A 10,702-nucleotide genomic window follows, 5' to 3' on the forward strand; every position below is an offset into this window, starting at 1 on the left:
TCTAGGCCCGAAACGTCAGCCTTCCTGCTCCTCTGATGCTGCTTGGCCTGCTGTGTTCATCCAGCTCTACACCTTGTTATCTCAGATTCTCCAGCATCTGCAGTTCCTACTATCTCAGAGACAGAAGAGCAGTTGGACAAACAAAGAGTTGATAACGATCAGGCTGGGAGGATGAATAGTTGTTAACAGGGACTATTAGTGACTAACAACAGGTGGTATGTAATGGCAGGCTATGTGGTAACAAGGTCTGGTGTGTGGGGTAGGGGACTGGGACATGGGAGAGTTTAGGCCCTAAAATTATTGAACTCGATATGGACTCTGGAGGGCTGTAGGGTCCCCAAGCAGAAAATGAGGTGTTGTTCTTCCAGCTTGCGTTGAGCTTTGCTGGAACACTGCAGCAAGCCTGAGACAGATGTTGGCCAGGGAACAGGGTGGTGCGTTAAAGTGGCAGGCAACAGGTAGCTTAGGGTCTTTTTTGCGAGCAGAATGTAGATGTTCTGCGAAGCAGTCACCCACTCTACGCTTCGTTTTCCCCAATGTAGAGGAGACCACATTGTGAGCAGCGAATGCAGAAGACTAGATTCTGGGAAGTGCAGGTGAAATGTTGCTTCACCTAGAAGGTATGTTTGGGCCCTTGGATACTGGGGAGAGAGGAGGTAAATGGGCAGGTGTTGCACCTTCAACGGTTACAGGGGAAGGTGCTGTAGGGCTGTGGTGGATGAAGGAAGTGTGGACTAGGGTGTCCCGGAGGGAACGGTCCCTCCGGAAGGTGGGCAAGGGAGGGAAGGGGAGGGAAATATGTGTCTGGTGGTGGCATCTTGCTGGAAGTGGCGGAAATGGCGTCTGATGACCTTCTGCATGTGGGATGGTAGGTAAGGACAAGGGGAACCCTATCGCTGTTGCGGGAGGGAAGAGAAGGAGTGAGGGCGCAAATGCGGGAGATGGGTCGGACCTGGTTGAGGGCCCTGTCAACAACGGAGCTGGGGAATCCTCGGTTGAGGAAGGAGGCAGACATTTTGGAGGCTCCCTTGTCGAAGATGGCCTCATCTGAACATGTACGACAGAGACGGAGGAACTGAGAGAATAGGGTGGCGTCTTTACAGGAAGTGGGGAGTGAGGATGTATAATCCAGGTAGCTGTGGAGTCAGAGGGTTTGTAGCGGTTATCAGTGACCAGTTTATCCCCAGAAATGTCGAGGAAGGGAAGGGAAGAGTCACAGAAAGACCAGGTGAAAGTGAGGGCAGGGTGGAATTTGGAGGCAAAATTGATGAAGTTTTCCAATTCCAGACGAGAGAGGGAAGCAACACCGATTATATCAGATCTAACCCTCGGACAAAGAGCTGTGGGTAGGGGCCAGAATAGGACTGGAGCAAGGAATGTTCCATGTACCCCATGAAGACACAGGGATAACTAGGGCCCATGTGGGTACCCATGGCCACCCCTCTTACCTGAAGAAGACGAGAGGAGTTAAAAGAGAATTTGTTGAGGGTGAGGTTGAGCTCGGCCAAGTGGAGGAGGGTGGTGGTGGGTGGGGATAGTTCAGGTCTTTGCTCCAGGAAGAAGCCGACAGCCTTAAGACTCTCCTGGTGGGGAATGGACATGTAAAGGGATTGCATGTCCATGGTAAAGAGGAGGCGGCTGGAACTGGCAAACTGGAAGTTTTGAAACCAGGGTAAGGCATCAGATGAATCATGGATGTACGTGGGCAGGGATTGGACCAGGGGAGATAAGACTGAGTCAAGGTAGGAAGAAATGAGTTCTGTGGGGCAGGAGCAGGCTGAAACAATGGGTCCACCCAGACAGTCTTGTTTGTGGATTTTTGGGAGGTGTGCGGGGCTGGGGGACTATCAGCTTGGAAACAGAGAGGGGTGGGGTGGTGGAGAACACCGGATGAAATGAGGTCAGTTACCGTATAGACACAATGACTTGATGTGTCATAGTGGGGTCATGGTCCAGGGAAAGGTAGGAGGAGGTATCTGAGTGTTGGCGCTCAGCCCCTGCAAGGTAGAGGTCAGTACACCAGACTACAACAGCACCACCCTTATCAGCAGGCTTAATAACAAAGTCAGGGTTAGATCCGAGTGTGTGGAGCGCAGACAATTCGGAGGGAGATAGGTTGGATTTCGTGAGGTGAGACAGAGAAATTGAGGCGACTAATATCATGTCGACAGTTCTCAATGAACAGATCAAGTGCAGGTAAAAGGCTGGAGGGAGGGTTCAGGTGGAGGGAGAGTGTTGAAACTGGGCAAAGGGTTCTGTGGGATGAGAAGAGGATTCTTGTCCAAAGAAATGAGCATGGAGGTGAAGGTGGCGGAAGAGGAGTTCGGCGTCATGTCGTGCCCGAAATTCGTTAAGGTGGGGACGCAGAGAAATAAAGCGGAGGCCTTTGCTGAGTATGGAGCGTTCAGCATTGGACAGTGGAAGGTTAGGAAGGATGGTGAATACCTGACAGGAGCTGGGGTTGGGGGAGGAGATGGAGTCAGAGGGAAGGGGAGGAGAGGAAGGTTCCAGAGGGCCATGCATATCTTTGAGTTGTTGCATCTTGTGGGCCTTGATGCCTAAAAGGAAGAGAAAATGTTTCTTGTTGGCACGACGAATGAGCGGAAGGATGAAGTGGAACTGTGGAGTGGTGCAGCCCTGAGCCAGTGTGATGAGATGCTGTTGGAGAGAGAGGTTGAGAGTGTGCATGTGGCACCGCATGGCACTGATTGTGGATCTCAGGATACGGCGAGAGCAGCTGTCCGTGGAACGTTGAACATCACGGAGATACGTGATCCTGAGAGGATTCAAAACAGGAAGGACGAAACTTCAGTTGGAATCCATGTGGGGTGAGTCTGAGCCGGAGGCAGTCACTGAGGACTATGAAATGGCTGTGGAAATAAGTTTTAGCAAATACTCTGTCAAACACCAGGAGTGACAGTGAAATTAATGTCGGTGGGCAAGAAGAAAGATTGGAACGGAAATCCCGTTGGAGAGAGGAGCAGAACTTCTTCAAGGTGGGAATGCCTAGAAGAGATGTGGCAGTGAGTTAAATATGAAATAAAACTGAAAAAAACTGCGGATGCTGTAAAGCAGGAACAAAAACAAAGTTGCTGGAAAAGCTCAGCAGGTCTGGAGCATCTGTGAAGGAAAAAAAGAGTTCACGACTCTTCCTCAGAACTGTGTGTGTTTTTTACTTGGCAATTAGTGGCATTAGGAAAGGACAGCGTAAAATTGGTGAGGACGTTTCTTAGTCAGATCTTTAGACTAGAACACAAATTTTAGACTATTAGATTTTTTGTACATGTTCACTTTGAACTGAATCATACAGTTGAGATTCAGTAGCCTCTATATCAATGGGACAGTTTTATTTTTTAATCATTCATTACAGGATTTTTATTTAACTAGTATACCTAATTTTATTAAGCTCATTGTCTGTGCTCTATTTGACAATGTTGTTGAAACTTAACAATTTAAGGAATCCAGCAAATGTCTTGACATTGTGCTGATTCTGCTGGATTCCTCAGCTGAGCGTTTAAAAAATGTAATGTTCAAATATCTAATTCTACGCAGATTTGAAACACCCTCTGCTTGTTTATTGAACTTAAGTCAATTCAACCTACAACAAATTTGGTCACTTATTTTTCCAAGAAGTTTGTTTTGAGTTTACATCCATTCCTACTCTAAATGACCATTACCTTACATTTCACCACTACTATGACAGACTTTGCAAGCCCTTAAAATACAAACGTTTCTTACAGAGATAGTTTCTTACAGGATCACTCCACTTAACCAGAGGAATTAAAATACAGAAATAAAATGTAATAGTTTGCACTGAGTTAGCGATCTTTGACCCGAGCTTTTGGCATCAGCAATCCGGCCAAAGGAGGAGGAAATACGAGTGCACAATAAAGTTTTCTTTCCACCCCATGACTTTTTGTTCAGTTGTAATAGTACCAATCTGAACCAATGAAATTTCATCACCTCCTTTGTCAGTATGGTACCACTTTTGCTGAATCTAGGGGAGGGATCAGTCAAAAATCATGATCTACATTGGTACCAGCAACATGGACGCGGTCCCAAAAGTAGCATTCAGGGGCTCAGGGAGGGAATTAAAATGTAGCAACTCAACAGCACCAATCTCAAACTTATACCCTTTGCCACGGGTTAGCATAAGAACAGGAGAATTAAATCCATTGAGCATGTGGCTGGATAACTGGTGTAGGAGGGTGGGTATCAGATTTCTGATGCATTGGGACATGTTCTGGGCAGGTAGGACCTATAAACTGCATGGGTTACATCCTAACAAAACTAGGACTGATATTCTCACAGAGAGATATGGTAATATTGTTAAGCTTAGTTTATAGTCACTTACCAGGGTGATGGGAAACTGAGGGGAACATAAAGTGGAAGGGAGTGAAAGCTGGTAACAGGAAGTCGAAAAGCTGTGAGGGAAACTAGAAGACAGGAGAAATAAGGTCAAGCATTGAATATGCCTCAAATGTGGAATGATGCCAAAAAGGCAAAGGAGACTCTACTTGAATGCATGCAGCATTTGCAACAAGTTAGATGTTCTAAAGTTACAAGTCGAGGTGATTAGTCATGATATAACTAACTGTCATTACTGAGACATAGCTGCACAGTGATCACGACTGGAAACTAGTTATTCAAGGATATTTGACATTCAGAAAGGGCAGACGAGAAGGAAAAGGAGGTGGAGTTGTGCTGAAGGTACGAGATAGGATCAGTATATTAGAAAGATAGGATCTCAGATTGGAAGAAAAATGTGAGTAACCTGTTTGGCAGAAACAAGAAACAACAAGGAGCAGGTTGGGGTTATTTACAGGCCATCAAATAGGAGTGGTAGTGTGGACCATGGCATAAATCATGAACTATGAGAAACTTATAGTATGTGCAACACAATAATCATTGGTGACTTCAATCTGCTTATAGATTGGGTAAACTGACTGAGCAACAAAGCTGCAGAGGATGTGTTTTTGGAGTGGTGGATGGCTTTCTAGAACAGCAGATTGAAGAGCTGACTAAGAACAGGCTGTTTTGGATTTAGTGTTATACAATGAAACAAGTTAATTCATAACCTGTAAAAAAAACCTTTAAGGATGAGTGACAACAATGATGGAATTTTACATTATGTTGCAAAAAAACAACATAAATGTAAAAACAGTTGTTGTAAATCTGAGGATTGGGAAATTTTTAGAACACAGCCAAATAAGACCAAGAAAATGATAAGGAAAGGACAAACAGAATACAAATGCAATCTAGCAAAGAAAACATAAAAATTGACTAAAATATTCTACAAGTATGCAAAAACGTAAACATTTGGCTAAGACGAGTCCTGGAAAAGTGGTGTCAAGAGATTTTATAAAGAGGAATAAAGAAACAGCACAGAAACTAAATGATTACTTTCTGTCTGTTTTCACCTGAGGATGGTATGGGAAATCTCCCAGAATTAGAGACCAAAATGACGAGGGAGAATGAAGAGTTGAAGGAAACTAGTATTGGTAAGAAGATTGTACTGGAGAAATTAATGGAGCTGAAAGTTACCATGCTTGCAAGAGCTGATAACTTGCATCCCAGAGTGTTGAAGGAGATAGCTGTAGAGATAGTCAATACATTTGGTAATTATCTTCCAAAATTCCATAGATTCTGAAATCATTCCTGCAGACCTGAAGCTTGTAAATGTCACTCCACTATTTAAGAAAGGAGCAAAGGGAGGCTGGGGGGGTGGAATTGGGAACGACAGTCCTGTCCAGCTTACATTGCTGCTAGGGAAAATGACAGAATCTACATTAAGGAAGTGATAAACGTACACTGGATAAAAATGATCTAATTGATTACAGTCAGCATGGATTTGTGTTTGACAAACATATTAAAAGCATTTTTGATGATGTTACTAACAAAATTGATAAAGAGGAGTCAATGGACACAGCATAATTGGACTTTCAGAGACTTTTGATAAGGTCACCCACAGGAGATTAGTTAGCAAAATTAAATGATATTGGTAAGAGGCAATGGTTAACAGGCAGAATCAGAGTGTAGGAATAATTAGGTTATTCTCACTGTTGGCACACGGTGACTAGCAGGGTACCACAACAATCACTACTTGAGTCTCAGCTGTTCATAAAAAAAAAATCAATGATTTGGATGAGGGGACTAAATGCAACATTCACAAATTTACAGATGATATAAAGCCAAGCAGGGACATATGTCGTGAGGAGTATATAAAATGTTTTCAGGAGGAACTGGATAGATTTAGTAACTGGATAAAAACATAGCAGATGGAATATTAATTGTAACAATGTAAGGACATCCACTTTGGTACAAAGAACAGATGTACAGAGTATTTTTTAAAAAGGTGAGATATTGGAAAATGCCTGAAAAGATGGTGGAAACAGAGCCATTGAATATTTTGAAGAGGTAGATTCTAGTTAAGCAAGGTGATGAAAGATTATCGGAGATAGGAAAGAATGCAGATTTGAGGTTACAATCAGATTGGCCATGATTCTACTGAATGGCAGAATAGGCTTGTGCAGCTGAATTGTTTACTCCTGCTTCTAATTTGTGTGCGTGTATAGTTGTAATTCTGATATGGCCTTTTTACAGGTTGGGTACTTGAAAATGGCAGTGGTGGGACATCATGTGTGATGTTCTTGGATGTGGCGGGACACATTTCTGGAAGCCCCATTGATGTAAGGACAGTAGAAGAAGCAGGAAAGCAGGAAGCCCTCAGGCCTGCAGCAATGTTCGCCAGTAACTTCATCATGAGAGGGGGCCACTGTTGAGGCACGTAAACAAGAATGGGAATACATCTGACACCTCTTGCAAATGCTAGATTGAAGAGATTACAGCTGGTAGGGCTGCTGCTGTGATGGGGGTTCTTTGCCACACAATTAGTTTTTTGCTACTCTGCCAGCCATTTGTCTTGGTGGTGTCTTTATTGGTGCATGAATCCTCCAGCTCCAATGGCCTTCTGTGGCTGGCTCCACTTGTGACAGGGGCTCTTTCCAATGGCAAGAAAATTATAAATACATTGGCAACTGAATCCTTGCATGGTGTAACTGGCTGTCTGGCTTAGTGGAGTTGCCAGCTTACTTCCTTGTCCACCTCAGAAGTTACTGAAATAGTAGAAATGCGTCAGAAAGGCACCTTATTAACTTCCATGGATCTGGGAGAATTTAGCCCTTTGGCTGTAATGGAAAATAAAATCACATTTCACATCATTCTCAAATAGATCTTTCAAATTTACAGACCTTATATGAATAGAGCACTTTGCAGGTAAGGGGATACATGCGCAATGTGCCAGAAGGACTTGAGCTGCTGTCATCGAATACATCCATATTGTCCTCATATTCCTCACCATCATCCTTTTCAAGATCCAGAGTGCCCTGCATAGAGCATTAAAAATCACAGGCTGTCAGCTATCACACCGATCCACTGATACATCATGGTTTGCAAGGTGTCACTACTGAAGACTGGTAGAAACAATAAAAAAGATTCACCTACTTTAATAGTTACATACCCAGGAATTAAACAGGGTTTTCAATTCATTGAGCTTGCTCCATTATTATGTTAACATGGCAATTTCTTCAGTCTTACTTCCTACCTTTTTTTAATGCTGTCATATCCCCAATATATATTTCTTTTATAACAGTTCAATTACTTTACATCTATGCCTTTCTACGTTAGCTCATTTCATATATTTGCAAGTAGTTGGGTGAACAAAAAATTCCTGGAGTAGTTTCGAATTACCTTAGCTTGAACTGAAGATTAATCATCCTTTGTCATGAGTTTGTCTATGGTCAGATAGGTTCTACATTATAATATCTATTTTCAGTTAATTATTAGGGCCCTTGGCAAGACCAACAGGAGCATTCCATAACTGCCATAAAGGAGGTGTCTATCTATCACAGCAAATCATTTAATTGTCTGAAACACAACCAGATCATCCTTATCATTTTGTGTCAAGCTATCATAATCCAAATTTACCCAGTGTTCCATTAAATCTCAGTTCTTTTGTCTTAGATTACCCACCTGCTGAATTTTCACCAAGTCTCATTTGTCCTTCCTAAGTTGCTGTACTGAAAATCTATCACAATATTGCAAATATCAGTATCCTCAACGACAGAGGAGCTGAGCACATCAGTGGAAAAGATAGGGCTGTTCCATTTACACCAATCTTCTGCCAGTAATAAAGAATGGATGATCCATCTTGGCCTCTTCCGCATGTTCCCAGCTTCTCAGATGCCAGACTTCAGCCAATTTGACTTATTCCATGAAATATCAAGAAATGGCTGAAGGCACTGGATACTACAAAGGCTATGGGCTCGAACAACATTCAGGCGATAGTACTGAAGATTTGTGCTCCAGAATTTGCGGTACTCCTAGCCAAGCTGTTCCAGTACAACTACAACACTGGCATCTAGTTGACAATATGGAAAACTACCAAGATATGTCCTGCATAGAAAAAAAACCGGACAAATTCAACCTGGCCATCACTGCATCATCAGGCTACTCTTGATTAGCAGTAAAGTAATGGAAGGAGTCATCAACAGTGCTAGGAACCAGCAGTTATCTGGCAATAACTTGTTCAATGACACATAGATTGGGTCCTACCAGGGCTACTTAGCTCCTGACATGATTACAGCTTGGTTCAAACAGAGACAAATTAGCTGACTTGCAAAGGGGAGACAAGAGAAATAGTTCTTGACATCACGGCCACATTTGACCATGTGGAATCAAGGAACCCTAGCAAAACTGGAGTCAATGGAAATTAGCGGATTTAGGGGAAAACTCAATGCTGGTTGGAGTCATAACCAGTTCGGTTGCAGTTGAAGGTCAGTCATCTCAGCTCCAGGGCATCTTTGCAGGAGTTCCTCCGTATAGTTTCCTAGGCCAAACATAGAATCCCTACAGTGTAGAAACAGGTCATTCCACCTATTGAGTCTACACTGGCCCTCTGAAGGGCATCCCACCCAGGCCCATTATCCCCATAACCTTGCATTTCAAATGGTTAACCCACCTAGCCTGCACATCCCCGAACACTATGGGCAATTTAGCATGACCAATCCCCCTAACCTGCACATGTTCAGACTGTGGGAGGAAATCCACATAGACATGGGGAGAATGTGCAAACTCCACACAGTCGACCGAGGCTGGAATCAAACCCCAGTCCCCAGCACTGTGAGGCAGCAATGCCAACCACTGAGCCACCACGCCACCCAATCAACTTCAGCTGATTTTTCAATGACCTTCCCTCCATTACAAGGTCAGAGAGAGAAGTTCACCAATGATCACACAATGATCAGGACCACGTGCAACTCCTCAGATACTGAAGCAGTACACATCGGAATGGAGTAAGATCTGAACAATGTCCAGGCTTGGACTGTCAAGTGGTAAGTGACATTTGTGTCTCACATGTGCCAGGCAATGACCATCTCTGACAAGACAGAAAGCAACCATTGCCCACTGACATTCAATGGCACTATTATCGTTGAATACCATACCGTCAACATCCTGGAAAGTTACCATTAGCCAGAAATTGAACTGGACTCATCACATAAATACTGTGGTTACAATAACAGATCAGCAGCTAGGAATCCTGCAGTGAATAACTCACCTTCTGACTCCCAGAGCTTATCCTATCAAAAGCCATAATTCACGAGTGTGATGGAATATTCCCCAATCGTCTGGATGAGTGCGGGTCCAACAACACTCCAGAAGCCTGACACCATCCAGGACAACACAGCCTGCTTGACTAGCACAACATCTACAAACATTCACTCCCTCCACCACTGATGCTCAGTAGCAGCAGTATGTACCATCTAAAAGATGCTGCACTGCAAAACTTGACCAAGGTTCCTTAGACAGCATCTTCCAACCATTATCAACAAACATTATCAACAACAGGACAAGGGCAGCAGATACAGAGGAATACCACCGCCAACTTTTCTCGTGGGAAGTGCTCTCAAAAATGGGCTTTGGGGAAGGAATCCGCAATTGTATCTGAATGCTCCACACCAGTCTTGATTCATGGGTGGGAATCAGAATGTTTTCTGATCAGATATGGAGTCAGCCAGCGTTGCCCACTCTCTCCTGCCTTGTTTGTGCATTGTATAGAACCTTTTTGCCTAGTCCTTCAGGAAGGATGTGAGCCTGAGAGGGGTGACTATTCCAGACAGCAGAAAGCTGCTGGTCAAGGCCTCCCTGTACATGGACAGCATCACTGTTTTCTACTTAGATCCACTGCCATTATGCAGACTCATGAGCTCATGTGACTCACTCAAACTGACCTCAGGAGCGAAGGTAAATTGAGGCAGGAACGAGGTTATATTTTTGGGAATTGGGCCAACTGATTCCTTATCCTCTTCACTGTCAGGTAAGGTAAGGTGCTGGGAATATGGTTTGGATGGACCAGGTTGTGCGCCAAAATTTGGGAGGAGTGTATTGCCAAGGTGAGGCTGAAATTTGACAGACAGGAAAATTACGCCCTTACCACTGTGGGTAAAAACCTAGTTGTCAAGTGTACGGTACTCTCAGAGTTGTTGTATGTGATGCAAGTTTGGCCTGTTCCCTAAGCCTGCACCACTGCAGTCACCTGAGCCATCTTCCACTGCAACTGGACGTCAAAGATGGACTGTGTCTGTGGTGCCACCATGTAAAATGCTCTAGTTGGCGGGGGGGGGGGGGGGGGGGGGGGGGGGGG

At 44.0% G+C, this 10,702-nt stretch overlaps 1 protein-coding gene across 7 annotated transcripts in view; it reads right to left on the minus strand.

Moving 5' to 3' along the window:
• LOC109913291 (F-BAR and double SH3 domains protein 2) overlaps positions 1-10,702 on the minus strand; it is a 249,340-nt gene that overhangs the window by 40,826 nt on the left and 197,812 nt on the right. For all 7 annotated transcript variants that reach the window (XM_048597836.1, XM_048597835.1, XM_048597834.1 and 4 more), the window contains one exon: positions 7,251-7,385. In XM_048597836.1, coding sequence (XP_048453793.1) covers positions 7,251-7,385 — 135 coding nt within the window. The remainder of the gene's footprint in view (positions 1-7,250; positions 7,386-10,702) is intronic.

This window comes from Rhincodon typus, chromosome 6 (assembly GCF_021869965.1).
Source record: "Rhincodon typus isolate 14 chromosome 6, sRhiTyp1.1, whole genome shotgun sequence".
NCBI classification, from domain to species: Eukaryota; Metazoa; Chordata; class Chondrichthyes; order Orectolobiformes; family Rhincodontidae; genus Rhincodon; species Rhincodon typus.